This window comes from Temnothorax americanus, unplaced genomic scaffold (assembly GCF_048541705.1).
Source record: "Temnothorax americanus isolate GAGA-0224 unplaced genomic scaffold, ASM4854170v1 Scaffold24, whole genome shotgun sequence".
NCBI lineage: Eukaryota > Metazoa > Arthropoda > Insecta > Hymenoptera > Formicidae > Temnothorax > Temnothorax americanus.
The window spans coordinates 2,603,193-2,631,174 of NW_027509381.1; the positions used below are offsets into that span (position 1 = coordinate 2,603,193).

Below are 27,982 nucleotides of genomic sequence, written 5' to 3' on the forward strand. Positions count from 1 at the left end.
CGGTGCCCCTTCCCCTCCCTCCCCCGTTTGCGCTAAAGTGTCGGCACTGGCACTCGGCGTGAGTTCATTAGCCGCGCCGCCGCCGCCACCACCGCTGCGGCGGCGGCGGTGGCGGCGGCGGCACCGACTGCTCCTCGTACTTCTTTGACGGTACAATCGATGCCGAAATAGAGTAACTAGTAGACGCCGATACAGCGCTGACCATCACCGTGTCGATGACCCGGTGGAGGCGTGCCAACCGAACAACCACCGTCCTGCCCGATCCGCGGGGGCCTTCTCGCCCTCTCTCCCCCCCCCTTCCTTTTTTCGCGCGTTTCTCACCCTCGAGCCTCGAATCCTCCGGCGAGATTTTCGCGGAGCATCGGAGAGCCCCGTATCAGAATATCCGAGACGGGTGCACCCATCGACGATCGGCACCCCCTCGCGCGCGTTCCCCCGGCGGCGTCAAGCGTCTCGCGGATTTTATCCCGAGATGCGGTCGAACCGTCGCTTTCGAACGGCATGGTTTTCACGTGGTCGCGAGCATATCGATCCCCGGGACGGAGTCGGCAGATCGGATTCTGCGCCCTATTCCCTTTTCGCCTCTCCTCCCCCCGCTTTTCCGCGTCCCTACCACCCTTTCTCGCGTCGCGCGCGCCGCAGCGCGCCGTCCTAATATCGCCTCTTCCTCTCGTCCCGCGGACGGGGGATATTTACGGCGAATCATACGATTCCGCTTTTTTTTTTTTTCCCGTGGACGATTCGCGGCGCCGTTTTGACCGGGTGGCGGGGAAGTGGGAAGGGAGAGGGTGGCGAACGCGAGTTCTTGGGTTTTCTTCGATAATTTATACCGTGGAAAAATATAAGCGATCGCTCGGGCTAGTTTCTCCCTCTTTCTCTCCTCTCATCTCCCTCCCTCCCCCCGCTTCATCTCGTGGAACGTCATGGATCTACACACGACCTACGTGCGCGAATAATAACTTCGGGCCGCCCGCGTGGCTCGTTATGTAACCCCGTTCGCTAGGTCCGGCGAAGTGATAAAGATAAGCGGGTCGCACGAACTTTTGGGCCAATCGGTCGTGTTTGTCCGAGCGAAATTACCTTCCTCCTCCCTCTCCCTCCAATGAACACGCCGATTACTCGAGTCGCGATTTGACAAAGGACCCCGTTTTTTGGGTTTAATATACACGTTTCATAAAATAGCTCTGATGAATATTAAAGGGTTTTTATAATAATAAATATGGGACTTTGTAACCCGCGTGCACGCACTCTCGAGATTGATGAAGAAGGACGAACATTACGGATAATGGCGTGGTAGATCGTTTACGTCTGTGAAGCTGTTTAATTTATTTTGATCGTTTCCTCTGAATGTTTCGGTTGTCATATCGAGCCGTAAAATCTTGACTTGAAACCTTCGGTTTTACATATATCGAGGACATCGCGACTGATTGCGTTAATTTCTTTTCCAGGTTTACTATGCGAAGAAGAAAAGGAGAGCACAGCAGATGCAAGGGGAAGATGGCTCGCATAAGAAGGAGAGGAAACTTTACAACGACGGCTGGGACGACGATAATCACGATTATATCATCAAGAATGGGGAAAAGTTCCTCGATCGATACGAGATCGATTCGTTAATAGGTAAGCCAAAAAAAGAAACAGTGCTTGAACAAATGATATCGAGTTGATCGTTATTTACCAGGCAAATATAATATCGCCATGATTTTTCGCGATGACGTAGTCGATACTTTTTATTTCTCGAATATGTTTTATGGACACACGTGATACTGTCGTTTTTAACAACCGTGATGTTTAACCCAGGAACGGGCTAATTTTTTTGCATAAATCTTCACCTGGAGTGACTTTTGTATGTACCTCAATTAAAAGTCATTGTTATTAATTACATACTGCATATTTTTTATTGTTCTGTAATTTAATAGTATTTGAGGACAATATGTATATAGATTTATTCTACATTTTCTGAAGAAAGTAAGGAGAAACCTTAAAAATATTTAAAAAAGGAGCACATTAAAATTACTGTGACGTGAGCTTTATTTTGTCGATATTGAGGTATAAAAATCACCCCAGGCGCCCGTTCCTGGGTTAAAATGAAGATATATTACATTTACTCAAATCGACCCGAATTCATTCTACGTAGTTATATATCGATGCACTTATATGTTTTCTGTTTACAGGTAAAGGCAGTTTTGGCCAAGTAGTGAAGGCATTTGACCACGACGAGCAAACGCAAGTGGCAATAAAAATCATTAAGAACAAGAAACCTTTTCTCAATCAAGCGCAAATCGAAGTTAGGCTATTGGAAATGATGAACAGAGCGGATACCGACAACAAGTATTATATAGGTACGCGCGTAGTACACGGTGTGCTATGTAGTTAATAGATAACGCGTGACGTGACGTGTCTAACGCTTTGTCTCCTTCCGATTACAGTTAAACTGAAGAGGCATTTTATGTGGCGGAATCACTTATGTCTGGTATTCGAACTGCTATCGTATAATCTATATGACCTACTTAGAAATACGAATTTCCGAGGTGTGTCATTGAACTTGACGAGAAAGTTTGCACAGCAACTGTGTACTGCCCTCTTGTTCCTGTCTACGCCGGAATTGAACATCATTCACTGTGATCTGAAACCTGAAAACATCCTTTTGTGCAATCCCAAACGAAGTGCGATAAAAATAGTCGACTTTGGTAGCTCGTGTCAACTTGGACAAAGAGTGGGTGTCTTTTAGAAAGTACTAATCAGCGAACATTTGCTTTCGCTCTGTCGGCCCTTTTCACACTTTCTTTCTTTCTTTTTGCGTTTTTGCAGATATATCAGTATATCCAGTCCAGGTTCTATAGATCACCAGAAGTCCTATTAGGAATACCTTATGACCTCGCGATAGACATGTGGAGTCTGGGATGTATTTTAGTAGAAATGCACACGGGAGAACCTCTGTTTAGTGGGGCCAACGAGGTAAAGACTGATCATTATGCAATTCTTCTTAATTGCGTCGAATTCGTAGCTCTCGATAATTAATCATTAGTACGAGACGCTACCGTTTACATGCCACGTTAAAATACCATTCACGATGGCAAAAAACCTACTCGATTTGAAAATGCATGTTACATTCGGTGTAATATAGATCTGAGTTTGGGAGTGTAAATGATTTCTCATATGATTCGCAGGTCGATCAAATGAACAAAATTGTAGAAGTACTAGGAATGCCGCCGAAACATATACTGGACCAAGCGCACAAGGCGCGGAAGTACTTTGACAAAGTCCCCACGGATGGCTCGTACGTGCTGAAAAAGTCCAAGGACGGTAAAAAATACAAACCTCCCGGGACGAGGCGCTTGCACGATATTCTAGGTGTCGAGAACGGCGGCCCCGGTGGAAGGAGGATAGGGGAACCGGGCCATTCGATGTCCGATTATCTCAAATTTAAGGACCTAATCGTACGGATGTTGGACTTCGATCCGAAGACACGGGTAACGCCGTATTACGCGCTTCAGCACAATTTCTTTAAGAGGACAGCCGATGAGGGGACCAACACGAATGTCGCTGCTGCCAATAGCGCGAGCACGAGTCCGGCAGTGGTGATGAGCCAGGATCACGGTAAGTTCGATCAATCGTTTGGCGCTATCCCATTTTGCCGAATCACTGTGTAATATAGAGGAGAGAAGTACCGAATACGCATTTATGTGCTTCACAATCTGAGTTTCTCCGAAACTGGCAGGTTTTCAACGGTTGAGAATTGCCTTATTCATGTCTACCGTGTAACTCCGTGTCGCACGGGTATCATGATTCAAATAACAACAGCTGAAGTTGAAAACGTGTCAGGTTTTGCATTATGTCACGATAACTGTACCTTAAACGATTAATTGCAGCGAGAAATATGATCTTACTATCAAAGTATGGCTCTATGTCGCTTGATTTCATTCATCATTCATTATTAATATCATATTTGATTACTTCACCTAATGATACATTTAATCCATATATAGTTTCCTCTAAGTCGGTCTTCTCAGCAAATGGGTGCCGCTATAGAAAGAAAAGTCACGACTTTTTCTCACTGCCCGCTATCTATACAGATAGAGTTTTGTATAAATGTAATAATTAAGAGGCAGGTTAATATTTAACTGCAATCACATGTTCTGTTCAGGCTGCAATAGATTTCTTGACAGCTTGCAGGAATTTCCAACGTTTGAAATCGTTTTTGACGAACGATTTAAAAGAGAAATGACGCATTTGATCACGGCTAATGATATCTCAGCTGTTATTGACTATCTTTGAGTAATTGAGCACAAGGTAGATATAAACAGAAACTCAAGACGGACAGTTCTATTGAGAGTTTAGGAAGGTTTTGATTTGTGCAGAAAATAAGAAATTCTCCATCTTTTTTGCAATCTCTTAAAACGAGGTATTTTCAACAGTTGTGCTTTTCTTAAAAAATTGAGATTGTATAACCGAATAAATATTAAGCAATATCGAGAATATTTATTCTGATAAATGTTAATTTTGCCGAAATACGTACGTTTTATTCCGCGATCAAACATAATCCTCTTTTTTTTAAATGGTATCTTTTATTTTCTGCGCAAACTAAACGATACTTGTTGTTGTTGCCCGTAGATATGATGGGGGGACAATACGTGGCTCGATGACTGTCGTATCCGCGGGGCGGCGACGACCTGTCCTAGGCCCCAACCCTAATCTTACTTACTAACATAAGTAAGTTTTGTATCTAACAAACAATCCTACACACGCTAAAAGACTAACGATGTCCCTGATAAATCATATCCTGGCCTCGAATGTATTGCGCGAAGCTTTGCTTGCTTGAAGAATACTCCCTATTGGGACACGGATTGATATTACTAGCCCGTGCCTCCTTTATCGACACGATGTATTGATACGTCTAACGTCTACTGTGAGGCCAATTATTCATTATAACGCGAGACTGTCCTTTTGGATGACTATATCTTAGGACATAAGGACAAAAAAAAGAGAAAAAGAAAATAGCATCATGTCACTGATGGAATATGTTTCTTTTTATCGTTTCTCGTGTTTGTCGCTGTGATTGAAAATGGCAAATTGTTTTACACGAATGTTGTCATCCGAGTATATTGCAGAACATATTCCAACTGAAAGTATTGCATCTGTGTTAAGCGAATTTCTGTTTTGTAGAAAAGTTTCTCACATCATTGTCTTCTAGTTTTTTTTGTGCATGCTTTAGCTGCTTGCATCGTGCACTTTACAAGTGCAATGCTGTAAAGGGGACATGAAGTTGTAACGTTTCTGTGAAATAAGTCTTGTCTATATCAGTAATATATATATACAATATATATATATATATATATATATATATATATACATATAAGTATTATATGTATATATATGTATAATATTTACTGTCGTATCCCACCGTTCTTCTTAAGTTTGCCTAATGTAAAATCCCAATTGCACATTAATTTATTACATATATAATTAAGAGAAGATCACGATGCAAATCGATTGCGCGATCATATGTGACGATCTTACATCTCCTTAAGTACGCTACTCATATAACATAATTCGATATAATTACTTTGGCGAATCATTCTGTAAGCATATATTTTACAGCAAATAAAATGCATAGAGACCTTGCGTAGGAATTAAGATCAACAATTTCATAATTAATTACGACGTGTCAAATATTTGTTCGATTAACTTAGCTGATTAAATTTATGGGGATGGAGAAAAAAGTAATAACAAATCGATACTTATCTGATGTTTAAAGAATGTATCGTCATGCCCTTTCGAACGTGCGTGAAGGAAAAGTGGTAGCGGTGGAGATTATTGCCTGCAAATGTCCCTGTAGACGTTTGAAATTTTATTTATCTTTATTCCCATTAGTGATTATTCGATTGTAAAAGCTAGAGCGGTTTTCGTGGATGATTGTGGCATTAGTGTGTATATATATGTATATATACATATACATATACATATATATCGTGAGAAGATTATGTCCTACTTTCCCTACTGACTTTGTCTCTTTTCGATGTCCCAGGACTGGTAACCATGTCGGGACAGGGCAGCAGCAGCAGCAGCGGCGGCGGTGGCAGTCTGCAACAGATGCAAGCGTCGAGTCTCCCTGGTGGCAGCTACCAGCCCATGGACTGCGAGTCCTCGCCCCGTCATACGGGCAGTCGGCGTGCCATAACAACGGGCTACCCATCAACGTCGGCCACTGGGGTGTCCGCGTCCGCCTCGATGTCCATGCAATCCATGGACAGCTCCCTGATACAGAGCTCTCTTGGATCGTATAATAGCCTAATTCTTCCTGGTATACCCCATCTGCCTGCGATGATGACCTCGCCAATGATTCAGCAGCAGAACTTCTACAACTACGGCTACTCGACTACTGATACGCACGGTATGGTTAGGCAGCCGTCAACGGCGGCGTCCAGTAACCAGCGAGATCCAGAGAGAGAAGATAGCCCGATGGTCGGGGTATGCGTCCAACAGAGCCCAGTCGCTATCCACTAAAGTGGCAGGAAGGGCAACTGACTGTGGACAATACAGCTTGTCGCGAACGCAAGACCGTGAAGAAGATGAGTAGCTAATTTACAAAGATGGCATGCCTTGAACGATGCTTTCGTAGCATTGACTGAGAAAACGACAGAAGGAAAAATGGCATGTAAACATCTTGGAAGTCGTTCCCCGATGCTGCTTTCTCATCATAAAGTCAAAAGGACACAAGAAGAGAAAAGAAAGACACACGGTGTCGCGATTAGCCTCTTCGGCAATGGATTCAAAACATTTTTCGGACACGTTGGTTTGGCTAAACAATTTTGAAAAATACAAACAAAATTTCCCGGAAAATCCACGAAATAACCGCAAGTCACAAAGCCCAAAAATCTCTCTATGTATCAAGAGATCATAGAAACGAAAAAAAAAAAAAAAATACCCTAAGCTCGGCGGCGTTAACGACTGTATGAAAAATCCAACGAGTAGAAGAGAATGCAATGGGAGGGAAGGTGTGAGAGGAAACCTCTATTTCTGTTACGTTGCTGAATTTTCGTATTTTTTATCAAGCTGACTGGCCCCATGTTGAGAGCAGATATATGTGTCTAACACGGAAGATTGACGAAAGCTTCGAGCATGGACAGACAGTAATGGTCTAGTGAGGATGAACCCAGCTGGCCTCTCGGGTCCTGCCCGATTTCCACAGACATTCTTAGCAGTTTTTAGCAGAAACGGCTGAGCGGAAAACTTTCGGCAACCAAACTGTGTGGCCTAGAGAGCGAAAAAGTGATAATTACTATTATTACCGCGTTAAAAAAAAAAGAAGGGAAAAGTAAGAATTTACCAATGTAAGCATGTACTCCAATAGAGTTTTATACACGATGTCACGAATGTAAACGGTTTAGCAAGTACTTGCGAGCAAACAGTCGCGTCGACTGCTAGTTATTTGTACAATACACTTAGGTGAAATGATAAGAGTGCAGCTTTAGGGTTTAGCTTTTAAGTGTGAGGAGGTAAAACACACACATACACAGACATTGTAAACTCGAACCTTTTATTTACTTTAATAGAAGACAAGGATGTTGCAAACGTCAGTTTGTTGTTGAACAAGGACTTTAAACAAACGAGGTTTGCGCGGCTTAACAACAATACATATTTATACATAAAAAAAGCAGTAATAAGAAAGTTAAAAAAGCAGCATACACGTAAGATCGATCAAGAATGGTATAATCATACAAAGAACCTAGATACTTTATGATAAACAATACGCGCGTACTCGCATACACATGTTTCCAACGTCAATCGTCATTGATTTTTGCCGTTTTGCCCCGATGGTCGCTGCGCTTATGCCATTCGCACCAATCGTAATGCAGCCCCTTTATTTATATAGAGGACTCTACTTTTATTCGGCCCAATATTTTAAATCTTGATTAAAATGCGATTTTTTTTATTATTTATGTATTGTACGACTAGATGACGAACAAAAATAGAAACTATAATTTCTTTCTTATTATCATCAATACCATATTTTGTCATGAAACTACCAATTGTAAGTGTAGTATAGTACCTGAAGGCAGACCATTAAAAAATGCAACCAAAATCCCTACACCACCCAGATGTTACAAAGGAAAAAAAGTATGACTTAATAGAAAATAATAATAATATATGCTGTGTAAAGAGAAAGAAATCTTAAAGAATTATGCATGTTGCTTTTCTGTAATCACGGTAGTAAAATATGGAAATACCAAGTTTGTTTACAAGGTATATTTTATATATTTGCGGCTTTTTTATACTCTTCCATGCAAAAAGAGAATACATGAACGGAGACTTTAAACTTTAGAGAATTATTTATCTGTATTATGTCACATTTATTACACATTTATATGTAGGACGAGCGTAATCTTTCTTTTTTTTTGTTGACGGATTTTATTGATTTACTGTTATGAAATTATTTTAAGACGTTCTATATATTTTGAATTTTAATCGTCTTTTTCTGGTCTCCGATATAAATGAAGCTACATGTGTAATTCCCAATATAACCGTCATCTTTAACGTTTTAATTGCGATATCTTTTTTGTACGAAAATTTTAATGCGTAAATATAAAGCAGAGCGGCAAAGCAATTTCGTCTGCATGACTGCGACTGTTGTCAAAAGAGCTTGGCCAAAAAAAAAAGAAGGTATTAGACGACCAAGAGAATTCTTATAATGTATTTTCTGGAAAAGTAACGAGTCTCACTGTGAAATTTAGATTTGAATTCTTGTTGTATTAGTTGTAAATATATGAGAAATATAAGATACTTTCGAGTAGCTGAGAAAAGTCTAACGTTTCACAAGCCATTCGATCTGCTAAGAATCATTTTATTCGTGCGGCCTTTCGAATGATTTGTATATTTTTATACACCTGCAATACAAAGAACATTTGCAGAATACGATTTAATGAGATATACACGAGACATTCTATATTGCAACTCAGATGTTGAAGTTTGTTATACTCGAATTTATAATAAGTTACCGAACGAAAAACAAATTTTCTAACAGTATCTAATAATATGTAAATCACCAACGGATAAAATAGGAATACGAAGCCCATTGACACTTGTACCATAAATGTTTTTATATCGCATTGAGATTTTACGGCAATCGGTGCTTAAGAGATACATTAAATTTCAAGAGTCGTAATGAGTCTGTGTTGTGATTAGATAGCTCGAAAGCAATGCTTAAAAATAGATAGATTCACTATGACATAAATAAATACCTAAAGAGAGGGGAGAGCAGCTCTCTGTAAAATCATCTAAAAAAAAAGAAAAGGAGAAACGTAAAACGGGATATGTCGCACCTTACCTCAATGACCTTTTTGATAATTTCCGCGGTTGAAGTTGTACAGGATATAATTTGTTAGGTCTAGAGAGATTAAACTGCGGGGACGTTTAGGATTTTCTGTGATAAATTCTGAGCGTCCTCGCGAACAATACCTTGTTGAACGGCAAAAATCAGTACGCTCTATAAATATAGACAATGTGCGATAGATATATATGTATAATATATATAATATTGTGTACATATTATATACGTAATATGTATAACATATAATTAGATATATAAATATATATAATGTTATATATTATACATATTTTACATATTATACATATATTTATATCACGTGCCCTCTTCCGAATTCATCTTGTTACACGCTGTGCTCACTAGTCCCGCAAACAACACGGTGTTCACGACATTCTCGGAGAGAGAAACGCCATTCGGAAAACCTCTGTATACATTCGGATACTATTTTTTATCGTCCTCGAATCATTTCGCCGATTCCGCTCTCAGCGCGACAGGATGACGACGCGCGAGAGACAATTCTCGCGTCGGGATGGCTCATACGAAGGCACTCGGTATACCGGTCTTTCTCTCCAGTCCGGAGTGCGTAATCCGACTTACGACGACGGACTCCTGGGCACAGCGCCGCGTTTGATAATGCATCGAAGCGCATCGTTCTCCTTTCAACGATATTGTTGATTTTTCACCGTGGATGATTATTATCGTTTACCTGTAGCAAAGTGATCGATCGGTTATTAACGACGCACGGTCTGCCAAGAAAGAACGCGCGCGAACTCGGCGCGTAAACTCTCTTTAACTGTCCGCATTGCGAAATACCGCGATGATAAAAATACATATGCAATGCTGGAGCTGAGTCGCAATTATATCAATTAACGGCCACCGTTGCTCGCTTGGCATACTTTCTCCAAAGACCTTCAGTTATTCTGAAATAAAGACCGCTGGATTTACCCAACGCGGCGACATGGTTCTTTGGCGGTACTCAATATTAATGAACACCATGAACACAAAGCTCATTTATAGCGTCAGGTAAAAGAGAAGGCCGATCAAAACGATCGATGTCGTTTTCTTCGTTCCACCGGCTGCGATAGACGACTCCTGAAAAACTTATCCTCTCCGAAGACGCCCCTCATCCGATCGCGAGAAGACACCACAGAAGCCGGCCGAGCCTCGATCCGAAACTCCTACCTGATGCAACGCAAAAAAGAGCCACCTCGCTAACGAGATTCATGTGAAAGTTTTATATGTCGGTCGCGCTCTTCTCCTTGGCAGACCGCGAGTTTTTTTTCTTTCTTGGCGAAGCTAAAAGGGACACCGCCCGGCGTGTCCAGGCCGAACGGAGTTTAGAGAAAATTTTTTCACGGGTATAGCCGCGGTAGGGCACGATTCTCGAATCTCGGGAGAAAATATAGCAATTTAAAGCGTGTTTAAGACGCGTCGAACGAGCTGTGCGATATGTAGAAATTTTCTTCTTTTTTTCTTTTTTTTTTTCTTCGTTTTTTTCCGCGCGAGAGAAAGAGGGGGTGCGTTTTTTAAAAGCGCACCCGTGCAACACACACACACAGCCTCTCCCGATGGGAGAAGGGAAGCCCGGCGAAGCAGGACGAGAAATCCTCCCCCTTACAGGGTTCCTTTCGCTTTCCGATATGCGCGCTTTATTTCGAGTTTCGCGAGAGCCACACCACCGTCTCGGGATGAATTTGTCCACTCCATTCAGCTGTCGCAAAAATGCAAAGTATTTAAGCCAACTAGCAAGACAACAGAGATGTATACATTTATATAGCGTAAGATCCGGCCGCGGTTCGTGTTCCAAACGATTTTTCACCGCGTACGCACAACACACATATGCATACGTACATACGTATATATGTATTTCTTTTTTTTTACATAAAACGTTGGATAATTTGATTTGCAGAACGATCACGAGAGAGAATAACGAGCCGAATTGTATTTTAATTACTATTTATTTTAGTCGACGTATTATACGCGGGATGATTGCGCATCGTTCGCATGCTTTTAAACGTTTGTAAGCGCGAGAGCAATTTGTCGACGAATTTCCTTCATCATCCGTTGCCCAGTAATCTTTAAGTCACGCGCCAGAGGTTTTTTTTTAATTCGATTTTTCTTTCGGCTTTCGCCGAACCGTTCGCTCATCGTAATTTTGAAGTTTTATAACATAGACGTCTATTTGTCTTCGGAAAGACGAAGATACAGATCTAAGTACTAATATACGAATATTCATGCTGATCCATATTTGTATACATTGAAGACTCTGAAATCTCGACGAATAATTTGGGCAACGGAGGATTAACGCGCTTCTTAATTTTTCGTTCGGCTTGTAATTTTTGTTGAATTATCGATCCGTGATAAATCTTCAAGGAAATCTTCCTCCCGTGCGTACGGCGATTACGTACACGGGCTTGCAAATCTGACATTTGCGGGGCGCACGTGCGGCCTTTGAAAAAGTCCGCGCGCTCGCGAGAGAGGCAAACTTAATTAATTACGAGATCTTTGGAACACGTTGCCGCGGCGGAAATAAAGTAACCTAAGTTTCCTAACGTCATGAGTAAAAGCATTGTGTTCAGAAACAAATATAACTATAATACGACTGACAGAAAGAGAGAGAAAGAGATGAGATGCGCCTGAGAGGCAACGCGTAAGCGTCCTTTGAGAATCACGAGCGTGAAAGGGTGATGATATATCTGGATGTCCCGTTCGGCATGCACCAATCGGGACAAAAAAATATAGGGGATGAATGGGACAGAGAGCGAGAAGAAAAAAAGAGAGAGAGAGAGAGAGAGAACGTGTGTGCGTGTGCGGTTGTATGCGTGTGTGTATGAGACAGAGAGAAAGAGAGAGAGAGAGAGGAAGTGGTAAAATGTTAATTAAGAAACAAAAAACCGATTTATTAAGATGAAAAAAAAAATAATTAACAAAACTCCATACCGGATGAAGGAAAATGGAACTTGTATCTAACGTGTATACATTGTCATAACATTATTATGATGATTATTATAATTATTATTATATATAATAATGTAATTGAAAATTTGAAACGATATTACATAAGGTTAATAATAAACAAAAGCATCTTCACCTTCTGCTGTTACCTTTTCTTCCGCTGACCTTTCGCGCCGCACTCGATTTCCACTCTTAATTATTATATATATATTATACGAGAATCCGCGTGTGTGAGAAGAATAAAGCGCGTTTAAAAAAAAATTCTGAAAAAATATATAAATATTCTTAGATACTTTCAGAAATAATGAGGATTTTCGAAATATTTCAGTATTCGTATGCATGTATGAACATTTCTGATAAATTACACAGATTTTCTTATATTCAGATTTTTACAAAGATGTGTTGGCAGGAAAAATCTGATTATTATTTTGTCTGAGTTTTTGTGAAAAACGTTTTAATATTTGTATTAAAAAAATCAGTAGAATAAGCTGATTTTTCTTCTATTGTCAGTTCAATGAACAGATAATTGAGAAGGGGATTAGAGATATGCGTAGATTCGAGAGACGCGTAAAAAGAGCATTCTATATAAAATACGAAAGCTGAAACCGAAACAGGGGAGTTTCGTGTGAGTTCGTATCTTCTTTTGTAGTTTAATTTAATTTACTTTGATAATTGAATTTAATGAAATTGAATATATAATTATTAACAAATATTTAATATAAAATAATTTATTAAAAATAGAAATAATGAAATAGCAATGCGGTATAAATAAAGGGAGCTTGATTTCTTCAGCTCAAAACCGAAAGACTTTTATCATCATCAAAGAATTGAGAATTTAAAAGATTGGAGATTTAAGATGAAAGTATATTTTTGATTAAAATTAAAATATCAAATTGTTTGTTTTATTTCAAAAATTCGCTTTAAAAAAACCATTATATTTATGAGATAATTCAATATATACACTATTTTATATATTATTAAATAACTAAACTTTATAAAATTGAATAATAATTGATAAATAATTAATTGAAAAAATTCAATTATTTAATATGTAATATTAAAGAGAGAGAGAGAGAGAGAGAAAATGTAAAACAAAAATAACGAGATTGAACACACACACACACACACACAATTCATCATCGATCTAAATAAATTGACCGCCACAAGGCCCGCAAGCGCGTCCTGATTGTGCAAGTGATTTCCGCCAGATCCGGAAGAAGTCGCTAATGCAGTTCTCGGCAAAGGCAACATGTCCGCCTTCGCGGGAGAGGAAAGCGTGTCAATTATTAGTGCTTCAATTTTTTAGCGATTACAGCCGGACGAATGGCACTTACGTCAAGCTAGCCGCGCGAAATTGACCTCCACGGCGGTGAGGAGAGGAAAATGAGTTTCTCCGTGAAGAAGACCGGCGGCAGAATGTGGCACGAGGCACGCAAGCAGGAAAAGAAAATACGCGGCATGCTGGTCGATTATCGTCGCAGAGCGGAACGTAGACGGGACTACTATGAAAAAATCGTAAGAATCTGCGCGAAAATATGCGCGACGGATTTCTTCTTTCGTCTGATTTACGACAGATCGATGGGTCGAGCATTATTTTCACGGAATTTTTATGTATCTTCCTCTGTGTTCCTCGGTTAACCTTCATATTATTGCTCCTTTTTTTGCTTCTTCTTTTTTTTTTTTTTTTTTTAATGTAAAGCTTAAGATATAATTGCGGAGCAGAGGTATCGCTCGGACAAACGTAATAATTGAACGTTCTTGTGCTTCATTTTAGAAATCAGATCCTACTCAATTTCTCCAGCTGCACGGTAGACCGTGTAAGATACATTTGGATCCGGCAATAGCCGCTGCGGGCGACAGTCCTGCAAACATGTGAGTGTTGCGGTATGATATTAACCGTTAATTGTGCTCGTACATCAACAGAGAATGATGTATTTTATTGCGCAGGATGCCATGGCAAGGCAACGAAGACAATCTCATAGATCGTTTTGACGTACGAGCGCATCTGGATTGGATACCAGAGCCGCTAGATACTATCGATGTTGATATTGCTCTGACAAGCGAAGACAGACATATCAACTACGAACGCTACCGCATAATTGTGCAAAATGAATTTCTAGGCGGTACGTTGCTTGTCTTTCCCTCCGTTGTGCAGGGATCTCTTATCAGTCTTCCTTATGTCTTCACTCAAACGTCTCTTCTTCAGTGACTGAAGAAAAGTTTCTTCACCAAATACATTTGGAAGAACAGTTTGGTTCGTCAACAAAGTTAGATGCTGCAAAAGATAAGAAGAAATCTGCTAATAGCGCTGCCATCGGATATAATTATGAAACCGAAGAGCCGATACCTGAACCGGCAAAAACAACAGTGGATCCAGTTATATCGGAGGAAAAGGGAGATGATGAAGATAGCGATATAGATTTAGGTATCATTATTTTACTTAATGCAATGTTTAACACATTGTTGGCCGAGAATTTTATACAGAAACTAACGTCTGAATCAGTTTCCGCGTCTCTGTTATTTTTTATACGGGTCAATGTTGAAACATGTGAGTAAATATCAGTAATTTCTAAATTTTGTTTATAATATACATAAGATCAGAAAGAAAACAAGCTATAACGGAAAGTAAAGGATAAACATTTCACAAATCCAATAATACAAGCTCTAACAACTTTGCATTATGATTTAAACTGTCCTTATGTCCTTATAAAGTAAACTTCTAAAGTCACCTTCGATAATGGGCAATAAAAAAATTGCTGGTATACATCTCCGGTCAATAATGAGTTAATACGCCTTGAAATGTTACAAGAACAAAATTTTTTAATGTAATGTATTACTTTTTTTTTAGATATATGCGTGGACGTATCTCAAATAGAACCATCTCAGGCACATGAGATGAATTTAGTAGCTCAAAAATATGGACTTCTAGGTGCTGATTACTTTAGCTTTTTAACACAAGATTTTGAAGAAGCTGAAACCTTGCGACAGGCCCGCAAGCAGGAGGAGGAGAAAGCTATGTACTCGGTATATATATAAATAATTACATTAATTCAAAACACAACTAATATATATTTTTTATTATATATTTATATATACTATATATAATATATTATAATTTAATGTCTGAAAATACGTCACGTGCGCGCTTTGATGTAAGAAAATGTTTTAATGTATGTTTTCCATTTTATATATAATAGGGTCGACGGTCGCGTAGAGAAAGGCGTGCATTCAGGGAAAAGAAGATGATAGGTCGCGTTATGAGTCCGCCTAGGTAATAACTCATTGCATTTTCGCAAAAAAATTAAATTAAATATTAAAATTAAATATTTTTTTACGTTATTACTTATATAAATTCCTCTATCTTCATCTCAGTTATGCAGCTAGGGAAAGCCCGGAGTATAATCCTTATAGAAAATCCTCTTCCAAATCGCGATCGCGATCTACATCACCTGTAAATACGGGACAGATTACTTATATCACAAGCTTCGGTGGGGAAGAAGAGACTCATGGTAGCACATCACATGTGTCTTCGTCAAATTCAAGAAAAGTCAATTATTCGTATCTTAGACGGCGGAGGTCGGACAGTCCTGCTTTCAACGATAGAACTGTCAGTAGAAAAATATCCAAGTCCAGGTCGAGAAGTTGTTCACGTTCCGTTAGTAGGACTAAGTCGTATAGGACACGTGACAGAAAACGAAGTGGATCTAGAATGAGGTAAGTTGCAAGATAAAAGAACTTATTACATATTTATTGACACAATTAATGTTTTGCTTTGTAATATATCTAGTGTTTAATCTTATTTCAGATCTAGACGCACACGCTTGAGACCTCGAAAGTATACGAGATCCCGCACAAGAAGTCGCACCAGACGATCCCGAACGCGAAGTAAATCACGATCGCGCTGTAGAAGTACCAGCAGATCTCGATCGCGTTCAGTTTCTCGATCGAGGTCAAGATCTAGATCACGCTCGCGTTTGAAGAGATCGAGGAGTTCGTCCTCGAGCAGCATATCGGCATCAAGATCGAGGTCTAAATCGCATAATAGGAGCCATTCTAGAGACAGCTATCGGAAAAGACGCTATTCGCTGTCGAAATCGAGATCCAAGTCTCGCTCGAGATCGAAGTCTCTATCAAGATCTAGATCGAGATCGAGAAGTCAATCTAGCTGTAAACGATCGCGAAGCGATGATAATAAGACGCCAGCACTGCCCAGGTGAAAATTTTTCGCAGGTTTATTCAAGAATCAAATTATTGTAACGTAAGTGTATAACTTATTTCACGTACAGGTATTATGGCCGACGTGGAAAATCGTCAAGTCTTGAGCTAGAGCTGTCTGATAACGAAGAAAAATCCAGTCCAGCAACACCGAAGACTCCGATAAATACAAGCGTGTAAGCATTTTATAAGCAGCGAACAATCTTAATTTATATTACGTATATCAAGTTGTTATGCGTGGACTTAATTTTTTCTGAATATTTCAGGAACAAGCCAAAAGCAGGGTTAAGTACAAATTCTGGTGGCGGACACAAAGTCAGTAAGAACCATAACGCTTTCTTAGTCACTTAACGCACAGAGAATAAAGACATACTTATATAAGTACCATGTCTATATAAGTATAATGTCCGTATGCCTTCCATCTGAACGAAGAACCTCAACAAGCGCGTCTCGTTTTCATTATATTACACTTCAGAATATGATGTGTCGACATCATATTCTACATTTATTTGTTTTATTTTTAATTCATTCTGAAGCAGAATTTTAATGTATCGTTAGAGCCACAAAGAATTTGAGAATTTTTGAATCGTACTATTATCTTATTTTTTGAGATAACTATCGCTGAAATGAATCCATATCGAGTTGACCGCTTTGTTATTATCTTTTTTTGTTTGTTCGTAATTGCATTTTATTAATCGTCTAATAAAGGAAATGGCAAATTTTTTGTGGTACATATATTCGGTTATATTCTATAATTGGTAATATATTAGTGCATACTACATATTGTACGTATAATGGGCACTAGATTTTTAAATTATACTAAAAATATCGAGCTCTTTCTCTATAGACTTTTAAGAGTTTTATATTTTTCAGTCGTTGAAAATTACACCCCAGGAGCGGCTTAAAAAGAAAATGCAGGCCCTGTTAAACAGACAGTGTAGGTTGATGTCTGAAAGAATGATGAGTAATATGCGTCATAAAAGGCAAATGTAAAATGAATTCTTTTAGATAAAGCTGACAAGAAAGCCGAGCAATTGAGAATCGAGAAGATGGAGCAACAGAGACAGGATCGGGAAGACGAGATTCGAGAAATGTCTTTGAAACTCCGCAGAAAGTGAATAATTTTTACCTTGTGATGCGGCGTGCGTCAACTTTTTAAGTTCGTCAACTTTAAGTAGCGACTTGAATTCTGTTTCACTTTTCAGACAAAGAGAACGGAGACATCGTTACGAAGGCCACAGTTCCGACACGCGGTCTTCCGTGTCTCGTACACCAAGTCCGAGCCGTAGTCCGAGACATCATCCCGTACGTCGCGATAGGCGAGACATGGACGGCGATCGCGAGCGGGATAGGGAGAGAGATCGGCGCGATGATCGTGACCGGGGTAGAACAGAGTCGCGTAGAAGATACAGAGATTCACCGCTTCGTTCACCGAGTCCGAGGAACAATCGGTAAAATCCCTCGATTCTGACGCCTAAAGTTGGGATTGCCGAGTTGCACCGACAATTCGTATTTACTGGACGTTAGCGATTGTCTCTATTACGTAGTCCTGATTATTAACTCGGAGAGCAGATTGATTGAGCACGGATCAATGCTGATTCGGTGCAATTATAGATATAACGTAAATCTTGTATGCTCCTAAAGAAAAACCATGCCGTTTTCCGTTATTCCAGAGGCCTAGTCGACTACTGACTTCAGGACACACGTTTAATCTTCCATCTAAAATGTTTTGAAATCGATGATTCGAACATTTTCCGTTCAGTTGCATTCCTTCCTTAAATCGCTGTTAATGTCCAAGAGAATCGCATAATGAGGGAAAGGTATACGGACCTGCCGCAAGATTTGTTCTAAAATACGTCACGAATAACAATACGGCGCGACTTAATCTGCTTCATAATGATCAAATAAATGGAAGTATTTGTATGTTACTTCCACTCGCACCGATTGCGATGCGTGTGCGAGAAATTAGAAGAATTGCGTGATAATGGACTAATATCACGAGAATCCATGTCTATAATTTTTATTTCACATGCAAAGCGAGAAGCATGAAAACATGATACTGTTGTATTATTTTAGAATTGAGTGTACACTTTTCGCTATGTATCTCTTACTGTTAAACAATTCTTCAATAATAAAGATGTTCATTTCGCAGCTGGGGTAAACGCTGACTACTTTCTATGCCTTCTATTACCGACATTACCGAAGGTAGAAGACCAATAAGGGATATATAACATCTTTATATATAATCTAAAATCCGCTGCCTGAAATGCATACTTATGTAAGCAAAGACGTATGTCTTTGACGCACTATACGTTAATGATGTGGAGCAAAATAGATGTTGGATCTTTCTCTCTCTCAAACAGAGAGAAAAAGAATGAGAAACTTAAATTTAAAAAATGGAAGTAAAACGAACCTAACATCGGTTATTTGAACGTGTTTGAATACAAAAACAAAATTCTGTAATTAATTTTAAATTAAATTATAATCCGTATCATTCACTGGCGTATTGAAGGCAAATTGCTTCTATTGTTTTTGTTATGTCTCCATCTGCCCAGGAGGTATTGCCCAGTCGTGTTATGGATAACGAATGATCATGCAAAAATCCATATAACCTTTGACTTAATTTAAGCGCAGAAGGTATAACATGATGCAGCTACAAAGAACAGAACCAGTTAACCAAAGTCAGCTGACTAGCGCGGTCTGCCAGTGGTAAACTGCCACCTGCTAGTGTTCTTTCTCTTTTTGTGAATGTTTTTTGAAAATGTGATAAGTGAAAATTTTCACCTATAACTTCACGTTCAAATTACATGATCCCTACCCTTGTCGCCGTATTTTCAACTGATCGCTCCAGTTTTTTAATGGACTAATCGGCCGATCAAGTTAACCGGAGTTTGGTCGAAGTGGCTCTTTTTAGCATCTTTTCCTAATGCTCTTTCCAGTATCGTATGGTTAAAAATGGAGTGTACATATTTTATATAATCATTTATCTGATCAGAAATTGTGTTTAGTCACAAATTATTTAGTCGAAATACTTGAAGGTCAAAATGGCACCAATAAGATTTGCAATTTTAACCGGTAATAATATGTTATAATATGTGTGTAAACATTCACATGGAATATATTAAAGTAGCTTATATATTGATAAAAATTTAAAAGATTACAAAACGTTTTAGTCATGCACATATTTGAAGGTTAAATATGTGTGGTTATACGTTACGTTTCAGTATCTTTAATTAACAAGCTTGTATAATATATATATTGCACATTTCTTAAATTCTAACGATTCCATTATAATATTTTAGTAAGTGACACTTGTGCGAGAGGTGATAAAACAGATGAAAGTGGACCTGCATTAAAAGTATTTATCAACAGCACAGATTCGGCAGGAAATATTCTACTTCCAGGACACGTTTCTTACACTACTGTTGTGGCTGATGATTTGACGTCAATAATGGTAACTATAAACATTTTATCAATTTTGCATATTGTGATTGTGTGTTATTATACATTTATTTATACGGCATCTAGGAGAATCTAATCTTTTGGAGCGATGAAAATAAAGTGGACGTTATTCTCACTACTGGTGGTACTGGGTTTTCCGAAAGAGATGTTACACCTGAGGCGACCAAAAAAGTTATCCATAAAGAAGCTCCCGGATTGTCTTTGGCGATGCTCATGTCGAGCTTAAAAATAACTCCACTGGCGGTGCTTTCTCGGTAGAGTTTCAATTTCTATTACACGTTATTATATTATATAAGGTTTCTATTTGCTCCGTAATTTCTTTAAAATTAAAACTTTCGATATGTTTTTTCAGAGCTGTGTGCGGAATACGAAACAAAACACTGATTGTTAATCTGCCTGGTTCACGTAAGGCTGCAATAGAGTGCTTGACTGCAATCGCACCTGCTATTCCGCACGCCGTAGATTTGATCTTGGATAATAAAGCGAAAATTAAAGATACGCATAACATTGTGCAACGTAATACCACATCTTGTTCGCACGATCATCTTTGTACAGTGAGATACTTTTTTTCCGTCGGTATACAAAATAATGATTTTACGCGAATTGTGTAATACAATTAGATTATTTCAGGTGAATTTCGAGAATGTAGCAACGCGCCTCAGAGAATCCCCATTTCCTATGATTTCTGTCGAGGAAGCGGTGTGCATAATACGCACGAGCGTAGAGGAAAGAAGCGTTGAAACTGTGAATGTAAAAGATGCCTATGGCAGAATATTATCCGAGGACATATATTCCTATTGCAATTTGCCGCCATTTAGGGCTTCCATAAAAGATGGATATGCGGTGTTGGCAAGCGATGGAAAAGGCAGAAGGAAGGTGTTGCGTGGTATAAAAGCAGGGACTGCGGTAAGTCACATTTAACCGATGCTCAATGCGACGCGAGAGAAAACAATAAAAGAAAACTGTTTCAGCCCGCTCTGGTGTCTCTTGAACCTGGCACTTGTGTACGCGTGAACACTGGAGCGCCTGTTCCCGACGGTAAACAACTGCGATTTGCTTGTTGATTTACTTATGAAAAATTTACTATTTTTTTCGCTTGGTTACAGAAGCGACGGTTGTACAAGTTGAAGATACAAAACTAATATTGAAGAGCGCTGATGATACGGAGGAAGACGAAATTGAAATAATGACTGAACCGAAAGAGGGACAAGATATTAGGTATAAGGCTCCATTGATTTTGTCATTCTGAATGGTTATATTTTATTCTTGACAAATTTATTTTCTTGGTTATTTATTTGTTGAAGACCTGTCGGTTGCGATATAGAAAAGGGAAGTTTAGTGTTAAATTCATACACGAGTATTGGCCCGGTGGAATTAGGACTCCTAGTGGCTTGCGGCTGCAAACACGTTGCAGTTACTAAACTCCCTTGTATAGGTGTACTGTCCACCGGAGATGAATTGCAAGAAGCTGGAGAGCCTCTAGGACCAGGGCAGGTCTACGATAGCAACAGAATAACTTTAATCTCGCTATTAAAAGAGAATGGCTTCAATGCTTTGGATTGTGGAATTGCGACTGATGAGTATGTAAAGAATTTATCCTGACACACACACACACGTTGTATCATAATACTTTTTTTATTGATCGATATAGTGATTATAAATTATATATGTAACTTTATTATTAATATAACCATTTTTTGCAGCGCGATGGATATGATAAGTAAAATCAAGGGAGCTTTAGAAAAAGTAGATGTACTTGTGACAACGGGCTCTGTGTCAATGGGCGATAGAGATTTGTTGAAGCCTATATTAGAGAGACATTTCAAAGCTACCATACATTTCGGTATTTTTTTTTTTTTTTTTTTTTTTTCACCATCTCTATGTTAATCATATCTAAAAATATGTTAAAATACATGTTTCTCACACGAACCATTAAATATATTTCAGGGCGCGTAAATATGAAACCGGGAAAACCAACGACATTCGCAACGTGCACATTCTTAGGCAAAAACAAATATTTGCTGTGCTTGCCGGGGAATCCGGTGTCTGCTACCGTTACCGCGCATTTATTCCTCTTACCCCTTCTGAACGAAATGCACGGCAACTTTTCGCAGCCAGTCATAGTGAGAGCCAAGGTTCGTAAGACCATCTTTATTTTGCAAAAAACAGTAATGTACACGATATATATAGAAAATATTGTTTTAACGTTACAGTTAACGTCGTCGTACAATTTGGATCCGCGTCCTGAATACGCGAGGGCGTATCTCGAATGGACTCACGAAGAGGTGCTCCCAATGGCCTACAGCACGGGAAATCAAATCAGTAGCAAGTTAATCAGCTGCAAAGGTGCTAACGCGCTCCTGATGCTGCCAGGGCGAACAACGGAGAAACAGACGTTGAGTGTGGGTGACATTGTGCCGGCGATGCTCATTGGTTTTAAATAAATAATAGAGATATCTTACGTTTAATATATAAACATATTTTGTCATATTGTTAGAAAATTATTTTTGGGATACTCTTGGGAGCTTTACCCCTTTTGTTCAAAATAAAATCTTCATGAAAACTCCCGTGCCTATTCAGTATTTATTCTCATGTTACCCGCAGACTACTAAACTCTTTACAAAAGCTCTGCAATCACCTTCAATACGCGATATTAATTTTAGATACCTAAACTTTTTTTATTTTTTTGAGAATAAACATATGGAATAAATAAATTTTTAAAATTTGTCAAACTTGTATGCGATCTCTATCGTGCCGATTGTTTTCACTAAATTGCGTTGGAGTTACCTACCATGGAGATATAGCTTACTCCGAACGTATACATGAGCCTATCGAAAGAAAATATTTATATCCCACTCCTGTAGCGCGCATTCCGAACCCGAACGAACACGATAACATATCTTGATACGCGGTCACAATCGGATTGGCTGTACCACCACCACCACCACCTCCAGCTCGCGCGCACGCGGTGAATAATTGGTCAGGACTTTGACTATATGCTTATCGAGGAATCCAGTTTCATTATCTCGAATCGAAGCCGGTCTCTCGCGTTAGCGCGATTTTTGTCGCTCCGTCGCTCGTGACGATTGCTCGACCGAATAACGAATAACACCGGAATGTGCACAGTCTATTCAACTCCGTGAGTTGAAAACTTTCCGAGGGAGTAGGTAAGATAAAGTTGCTCTTTTTTTTCTATTACATGTTTTCTAAACACATTTGAATTCCCTTCGATTTCCTTTGGTATCATCTTCGAAAGTGAGTTGAAAAAAAAACAATTGACCTTCAGTAGTTGAGTGTAAAAGTGAAATTTAGCATAATGTTTCTTTATTGCCTTCGCTGGAACTGAACTTTCTTTTTTGGCCCATCGACAAGTTTGCGCTTGCGCGTGTTCCAGGATAAAGATCAATCGTGATCGTGACTCGTGGCTAATTAATAGCTCGCAGCTCGCAGCCAGCCGGGGGTGCTCGCCACTGCTCGCTCAGGCTCAGCAGGGTTGTCACTTGTTGCCAGGGATCAGGGTCAGGAGTATCGAGACTCATCGAGAGCCATTTCCGTAAGAAGAAGAAAAGAAGTGACGCGAGTCGTTAACCTCTAAATAGTCGGATCTCTAACCCTATCTTTTGTCGAATGCTATTTTGCTTACGCTGAAAGCGTTTACTGTAAGAGAGGGTAGCTTTATTCTTGCCGGAAAAAATGCCGAAGAACAAAGGTAGAAATGCATTCTTCTTCTTTATGGCCGACTGGAGGAAACGTATGGAAGCGCAGGGTCGCAAGTTTCCTAACGGCTTCAAAGACGTTCAACAGGATCCGGACTGTAACGCGGAGTGGCAGGTAAATTGTTTACAAGAGGAGCCGGCATTAGTTCCGGCAGACTTAATTTCTGAGATCCTCGTTAAGTTGGTTGCCAGCGCTAAGTAAGTTTTAACGCAGAATTGAGCGCTAATTAGACGCTAAAGAGAGTTGGATTTGAGAGCTCCACATATGTTGGGCGGGAAACTAGATAAGGGGGAGGAGAATTGACGCTTTAGGTTTGCTCTTTCCCACGTGAATATATTAATTATCCAATAAATTATAATATCTATAAATTGAACAAGGAAATATCCTAGAATTAGATGCTAATTAAGTGCTCTGCGAAATCATTAAAATATATGGAAAATATAATTTTCTTCTGTTCTGAGCATATACATTATTAAAATATTATCTGCTACATTTTTGTTTTTTTTTATTAATAAATAACGCGTTATTTATGTGAGATCTTGTTAAAATAAAGAAAGATAATTATAATAACATTTGTGAAGATACATGTATATAAAATATTAGTAACTATAGTACTATCATACACATAAATGTTTAGAAGATTTTTACGAAAAAGTTTATACATTTTTATTAAAAAATAAATATTTTAATTAATTGGGCTTATTACATATTATAATAAAAGTAAAAATATAATTAAAAAATTTTGTTTAATTACACATTAGGTTATACGTTTCTTTAATGTGTTTTGTAATAAAATAAATATTTTTTTTTGTCAATAGAGTTTCACTAAGCAAGAAAAAGGTCCGTATGAAGCTATGGCCAAGCAAGATAAAGTCTCATCGCAAATAGGAGGCAAAGACAAGAAAACATCACTTGGAGAATCAATAAGTGCTCTTGAACAGAAAGAAAAGGAAGCACTGATGTTTATAAAAAATATGCAGGAAAATATCAAAGTAATAATCAACTCAGCTGTAAATCTTAATTGTACGTAATATTATTATATAATGTAATTTATTGTAGAAATTAATTTGAAAGTACATTATTGCACATGTGACACATTTTACATTAATTTTGAAAGTTTTGAATTTTGTTTAAAAGATGCAAAAAGAATAACGAGTGTTATCAAATGCAAATATGAGCAATAATGCAACTCACACACACACAAGTACAAATACATATTATATAAATGTAATATATTAAATTATTGTACCAAATAATACTTCTTTTTATTGCAGTTGTTCCACAATTGAAATTTTGTTTCGTACATGTTAACTGGTTTTTCACCAGACTGGTTAACAACACTTGCGAATATTTTCCGGCCGAATATGCATTTGGAGTTTTTTCGCTTGAGAATGGCATAGAAGAGGTGCATCATGCAATTGTTAGCGCTAAAATTCCGTTGGGATTTAGACGGGAAGCACTGGAGATAAGTCAGGCCACTCATCACATACCTGTAGAATATCTAGGCGGAGATACTGACTTTGCTGTTATGTACGTGAAATTGGTGAATTTCCTAGAATCTAGGAAACTTGTGGATCAGTATCCTTATCTTTATACAACAAGAAGTCTCACGCAAGCAGTACGGTCTTTGATAGGAAAACTGTGCGATGAAGCAGGTATATATATACATATATATATAAGTTTACCTTTATTACATATTTTAATAATTCTATATTTAATAACGATATATAAGAAAGTATGATCAATTATACCTTTTTCTCTTTCTTTTTTATCTACTGCAAGTTTAAAAAGTGATATTTAATATTTATTTTACTTTCATAAAATAACATGTATATTTTAATTTGTAATTAAATCTAAATTGAGACACTTCTTGTTGTACAATTAATGCTTTGTGTACCTTGTTTAAAGAAGGTACCTACCATCAATGTGGCATGTGGTTTGTTCTTCAATATCTTTCCTTTATCATTGCTACTGAATTTCTGTTTCATTAAATATCTTTTTATATTATTTTATATTATATTATTAAGGAAAGGAGATAACACACAACACCTCAACTTAGATAGTAAATATATTGAAAAATAGGTGAAAAAGTAATTTTATAAAAATAAAATTAATTTTCTTAAAGATAATTCTTTTTTTTTACAGCCAATAGAAATTTACTTCCTAAATACGCCTTGGAGATTAATACAATTATTTAAATAAATTTGTTCCTCTATTTTAGAACAAGATAAAGAACAGTTTAAAATTTATGATTTGGAATCATTGTTTGTACACTTGGCAAATGAAGGCTACAAGAAAAGGAAAGACCGAGAAATGCAGTTTATTCCTGCTTATGCTGAAGATATGTTTACACGCTATACATATATCTTTGAAAAAGGAATTGAATGTCATGTAGGCAATTTTATTACCTTATTTTATATTTTAAAGTATATTATATTCATAATATCATTTTATAACGTTTAGTTTCACAAATACGTTGATGGAGGGTCTGAATACTGCAGTAAAGCTGTGCTGTATCATTGGGCATGGACATTGTGCGATGAGTTTTGTGAACCATTTGGTGTCAGTACGAAGCCAGGAACACATTATCCCAGCGGATCTGAGCCTCATTTATCTGACATGGTAAATTCAATGAGCAACTTGAAAGTTGAACACGCTCCATCTACATCTGACTCTAATGCAGTTTTGTCTATGACAGGCGTAAGTATAATACATTAAAAATATACTACTGTAACGATTTACGTATAAACAGGCACATTGGCTGCGTTTGCTTTGGACGCTTTCGCGCTGAAAGCATCACTCCATCTTTTTTTCAACATGTAATGAGCAATAAAGATGGACTGACGCTTTCAGCACGAAAGCGTCCAAAGCGAACGCAGTATTGTATGTACTCATTTAAATAGTTTTGCAAAATTTTTACATAATACTATTGTTAATGATTTTTATTAATTATCTCGTAATAGGTGAGTGAACAACATAGATTGAAAGTGTCTAGTAGAACTTATGAAGAAGAACAGCGCCGTCGAAATGAATCAAAACCAGTACAAGTTATTGATTGTAGCAAGTTGCAAGAACCTGTTGGTGAATCTATTAACAAGGCTATTGATAAATTTGCTCCTATTGAGTCGCCTATTGAAGAAAAAAAATATGTGTCAAACTACGTATGTGTTCTTATATAATCTTTACATTAATCAAAAAATATGCTATTGTTTACTAATTTCATGTTTTTTTTTAGTTAAATGAAAAACCGTTGCGACCTCCAAATATTGATCGTAAGTTTGAAAATTTTTTTTTAAATCATAGATGATTGAATAATATTTTATCCAATATGTTTATTTTTTATTAATAAAATAGTTCTGCTGCATATAAAATAATATAAAATATCTATATTTTATTATAAATAATTATTTCTAGCATTCGCTTATTCTTCTATGGAAGATTTTCTCCCAAGAGATGAAGAGAGTTTTCCTCCTATTGGTAAGTTAATATGTGATGTATCTATACAATTATATATGACATTTAGACCAATTGATTATGTAATTTTTCAATTGTATTACTCGCGAATAATTAAATGTTTGCATGTGTAGGTGGAAGAGGCGTGTCTGTTAAATCTCGAATACGAAATCCAAGAAAAGCGCCTCTAGGCAAAGGTAATGTTTTATTATCATAAATTTGTGTTAAACGATATACATATATTCTTTGTGAGAATTTTATTTCAACTTTTCTATAGGACAAGGACACACATAAGCCAGATTTCTAAAAGAAGGCATAACAGATCTGGTACAACTTCATCTGAGAATGATATTTGTTTAACAGTTTATAACTGTTGATGAAGAAAATACGTTATTTTTAATATAATCATTTATTTTGCAATGAATATTATGATGCCAAAGATATTTTATTTCTATTTGACAAAAGTATTTACGTGAACATTTTTATGTACGTGTCAAACATTTATTTTGAAATAATAAAAGAATATTTCCAGCATATATAATATATATATTCCGTTTATAAAATTTACATTTGTCTTAGAAAGAAAATTGATGATATAACAGGATATAATATCTTTCAGATATATGAATTAGGCAACACTATGTTTTGTAACAATGCATATGTGATAAATTTTCTATTTTATTTTTCTCATTATCTGTCATAAACATGATTTTTCTGCAGAAATTAAAAGAGAGAGTTTGTGTTACAATGTAAGTTTCAAGAAATTTTACGAAAACGAATTTTTTTGTAATATTCTCTTGACATACTTATTTTTTGAAAATATTTTTTAAAAAATGTAATACTAAATGAAATTTT

General features: G+C 37.7%; 4 protein-coding genes across 7 annotated transcripts in view; all 4 read left to right on the forward strand.

Moving 5' to 3' along the window:
• Positions 1–12,415, forward strand: part of Mnb (minibrain) — a 92,416-nt gene extending 80,001 nt beyond the window's left edge. For both annotated transcript variants that reach the window (XM_077408168.1, XM_077408169.1), the window contains exons 4-9: positions 1,449–1,617; positions 2,172–2,339; positions 2,427–2,713; positions 2,809–2,955; positions 3,168–3,597; positions 6,026–12,415. In XM_077408168.1, the coding sequence (XP_077264294.1) occupies positions 1,449–1,617; positions 2,172–2,339; positions 2,427–2,713; positions 2,809–2,955; positions 3,168–3,597; positions 6,026–6,504 (1,680 nt within the window). In that variant the 3' untranslated portion in view covers positions 6,505–12,415. The remainder of the gene's footprint in view (positions 1–1,448; positions 1,618–2,171; positions 2,340–2,426; positions 2,714–2,808; positions 2,956–3,167; positions 3,598–6,025) is intronic.
• Positions 12,416–13,505: 1,090 nt separating this feature from the next.
• On the forward strand, positions 13,506–18,657 carry LOC143898655 (CLK4-associating serine/arginine rich protein). Of its 2 annotated transcripts, XM_077408273.1 has the most exons (14): positions 13,506–13,795; positions 14,055–14,152; positions 14,228–14,403; positions 14,487–14,705; positions 15,129–15,304; positions 15,478–15,551; positions 15,653–15,994; positions 16,086–16,493; positions 16,567–16,671; positions 16,762–16,810; positions 17,369–17,432; positions 17,504–17,609; positions 17,701–17,946; positions 18,169–18,657. In XM_077408273.1, the coding sequence occupies exons 1-14, from the start codon at positions 13,664–13,666 to the stop codon at positions 18,185–18,187; spliced, it is 2,214 nt and encodes a 737-aa protein (XP_077264399.1). In that variant the 5' UTR covers positions 13,506–13,663; the 3' UTR covers positions 18,188–18,657. The 2 variants fall into 2 exon arrangements, with proteins under 2 accessions (XP_077264399.1, XP_077264400.1); XM_077408274.1 differs by lacking the exons at positions 17,701–17,946; positions 18,169–18,657 and having other exon boundaries at positions 16,762–16,814.
• Positions 18,658–19,197: 540 nt separating this feature from the next.
• Positions 19,198–22,520, forward strand: Cin (Molybdenum cofactor synthesis protein cinnamon). Its single transcript, XM_077408275.1, has 11 exons — positions 19,198–19,570; positions 19,798–19,949; positions 20,024–20,211; positions 20,310–20,511; positions 20,588–20,863; positions 20,929–20,995; positions 21,064–21,175; positions 21,262–21,537; positions 21,661–21,800; positions 21,905–22,092; positions 22,171–22,520. Exons 1-11 carry the CDS (start codon positions 19,540–19,542, stop codon positions 22,399–22,401), a joined length of 1,863 nt encoding a protein of 620 aa, XP_077264401.1. The 5' UTR covers positions 19,198–19,539; the 3' UTR covers positions 22,402–22,520.
• Positions 22,521–22,968: 448 nt separating this feature from the next.
• Positions 22,969–27,668, forward strand: LOC143898657 (protein maelstrom 2-like). 2 transcript variants are annotated; one of them, XM_077408278.1, is made up of 11 exons: positions 22,969–23,124; positions 23,352–23,788; positions 24,493–24,697; positions 24,949–25,329; positions 25,896–26,065; positions 26,138–26,374; positions 26,638–26,835; positions 26,910–26,946; positions 27,089–27,151; positions 27,262–27,324; positions 27,405–27,668. In XM_077408278.1, the coding sequence occupies exons 2-11, from the start codon at positions 23,651–23,653 to the stop codon at positions 27,419–27,421; spliced, it is 1,509 nt and encodes a 502-aa protein (XP_077264404.1). In that variant the 5' UTR covers positions 22,969–23,124; positions 23,352–23,650; the 3' UTR covers positions 27,422–27,668. The 2 variants fall into 2 exon arrangements, with proteins under 2 accessions (XP_077264404.1, XP_077264402.1); XM_077408276.1 differs by lacking the exon at positions 27,405–27,668 and having other exon boundaries at positions 27,262–27,344.
• The last annotated feature ends 314 nt before the right edge of the window (positions 27,669–27,982 follow it).

Coding starts and splice junctions, on each gene's coding strand:
- LOC143898655 (XM_077408273.1), top strand. CDS start 13,664: ATGAGTTTCTCCGTGAAGAAGACCGGCGGCAGAATGTGGCACGAGGCA. Junction 17,433..17,503: donor GGCCCTGTTAAACAGACAGT/GTAGGTTGATGT, acceptor GAATTCTTTTAG/ATAAAGCTGACAAGAAAGCC. Junction 17,610..17,700: donor TCTTTGAAACTCCGCAGAAA/GTGAATAATTTT, acceptor TTCACTTTTCAG/ACAAAGAGAACGGAGACATC.
- Cin (XM_077408275.1), top strand. CDS start 19,540: ATGGCACCAATAAGATTTGCAATTTTAACCG. Junction 20,212..20,309: donor CCACTGGCGGTGCTTTCTCG/GTAGAGTTTCAA, acceptor ATGTTTTTTCAG/AGCTGTGTGCGGAATACGAA. Junction 21,538..21,660: donor TGTGGAATTGCGACTGATGA/GTATGTAAAGAA, acceptor CATTTTTTGCAG/CGCGATGGATATGATAAGTA.
- LOC143898657 (XM_077408276.1), top strand. CDS start 23,651: ATGCCGAAGAACAAAGGTAGAAATGCATTCTTCTTCTTTATGGCCGAC. Junction 23,789..24,492: donor ACTGTAACGCGGAGTGGCAG/GTAAATTGTTTA, acceptor TTTTGTCAATAG/AGTTTCACTAAGCAAGAAAA. Junction 26,066..26,137: donor AAAAAGGAATTGAATGTCAT/GTAGGCAATTTT, acceptor TATAACGTTTAG/TTTCACAAATACGTTGATGG.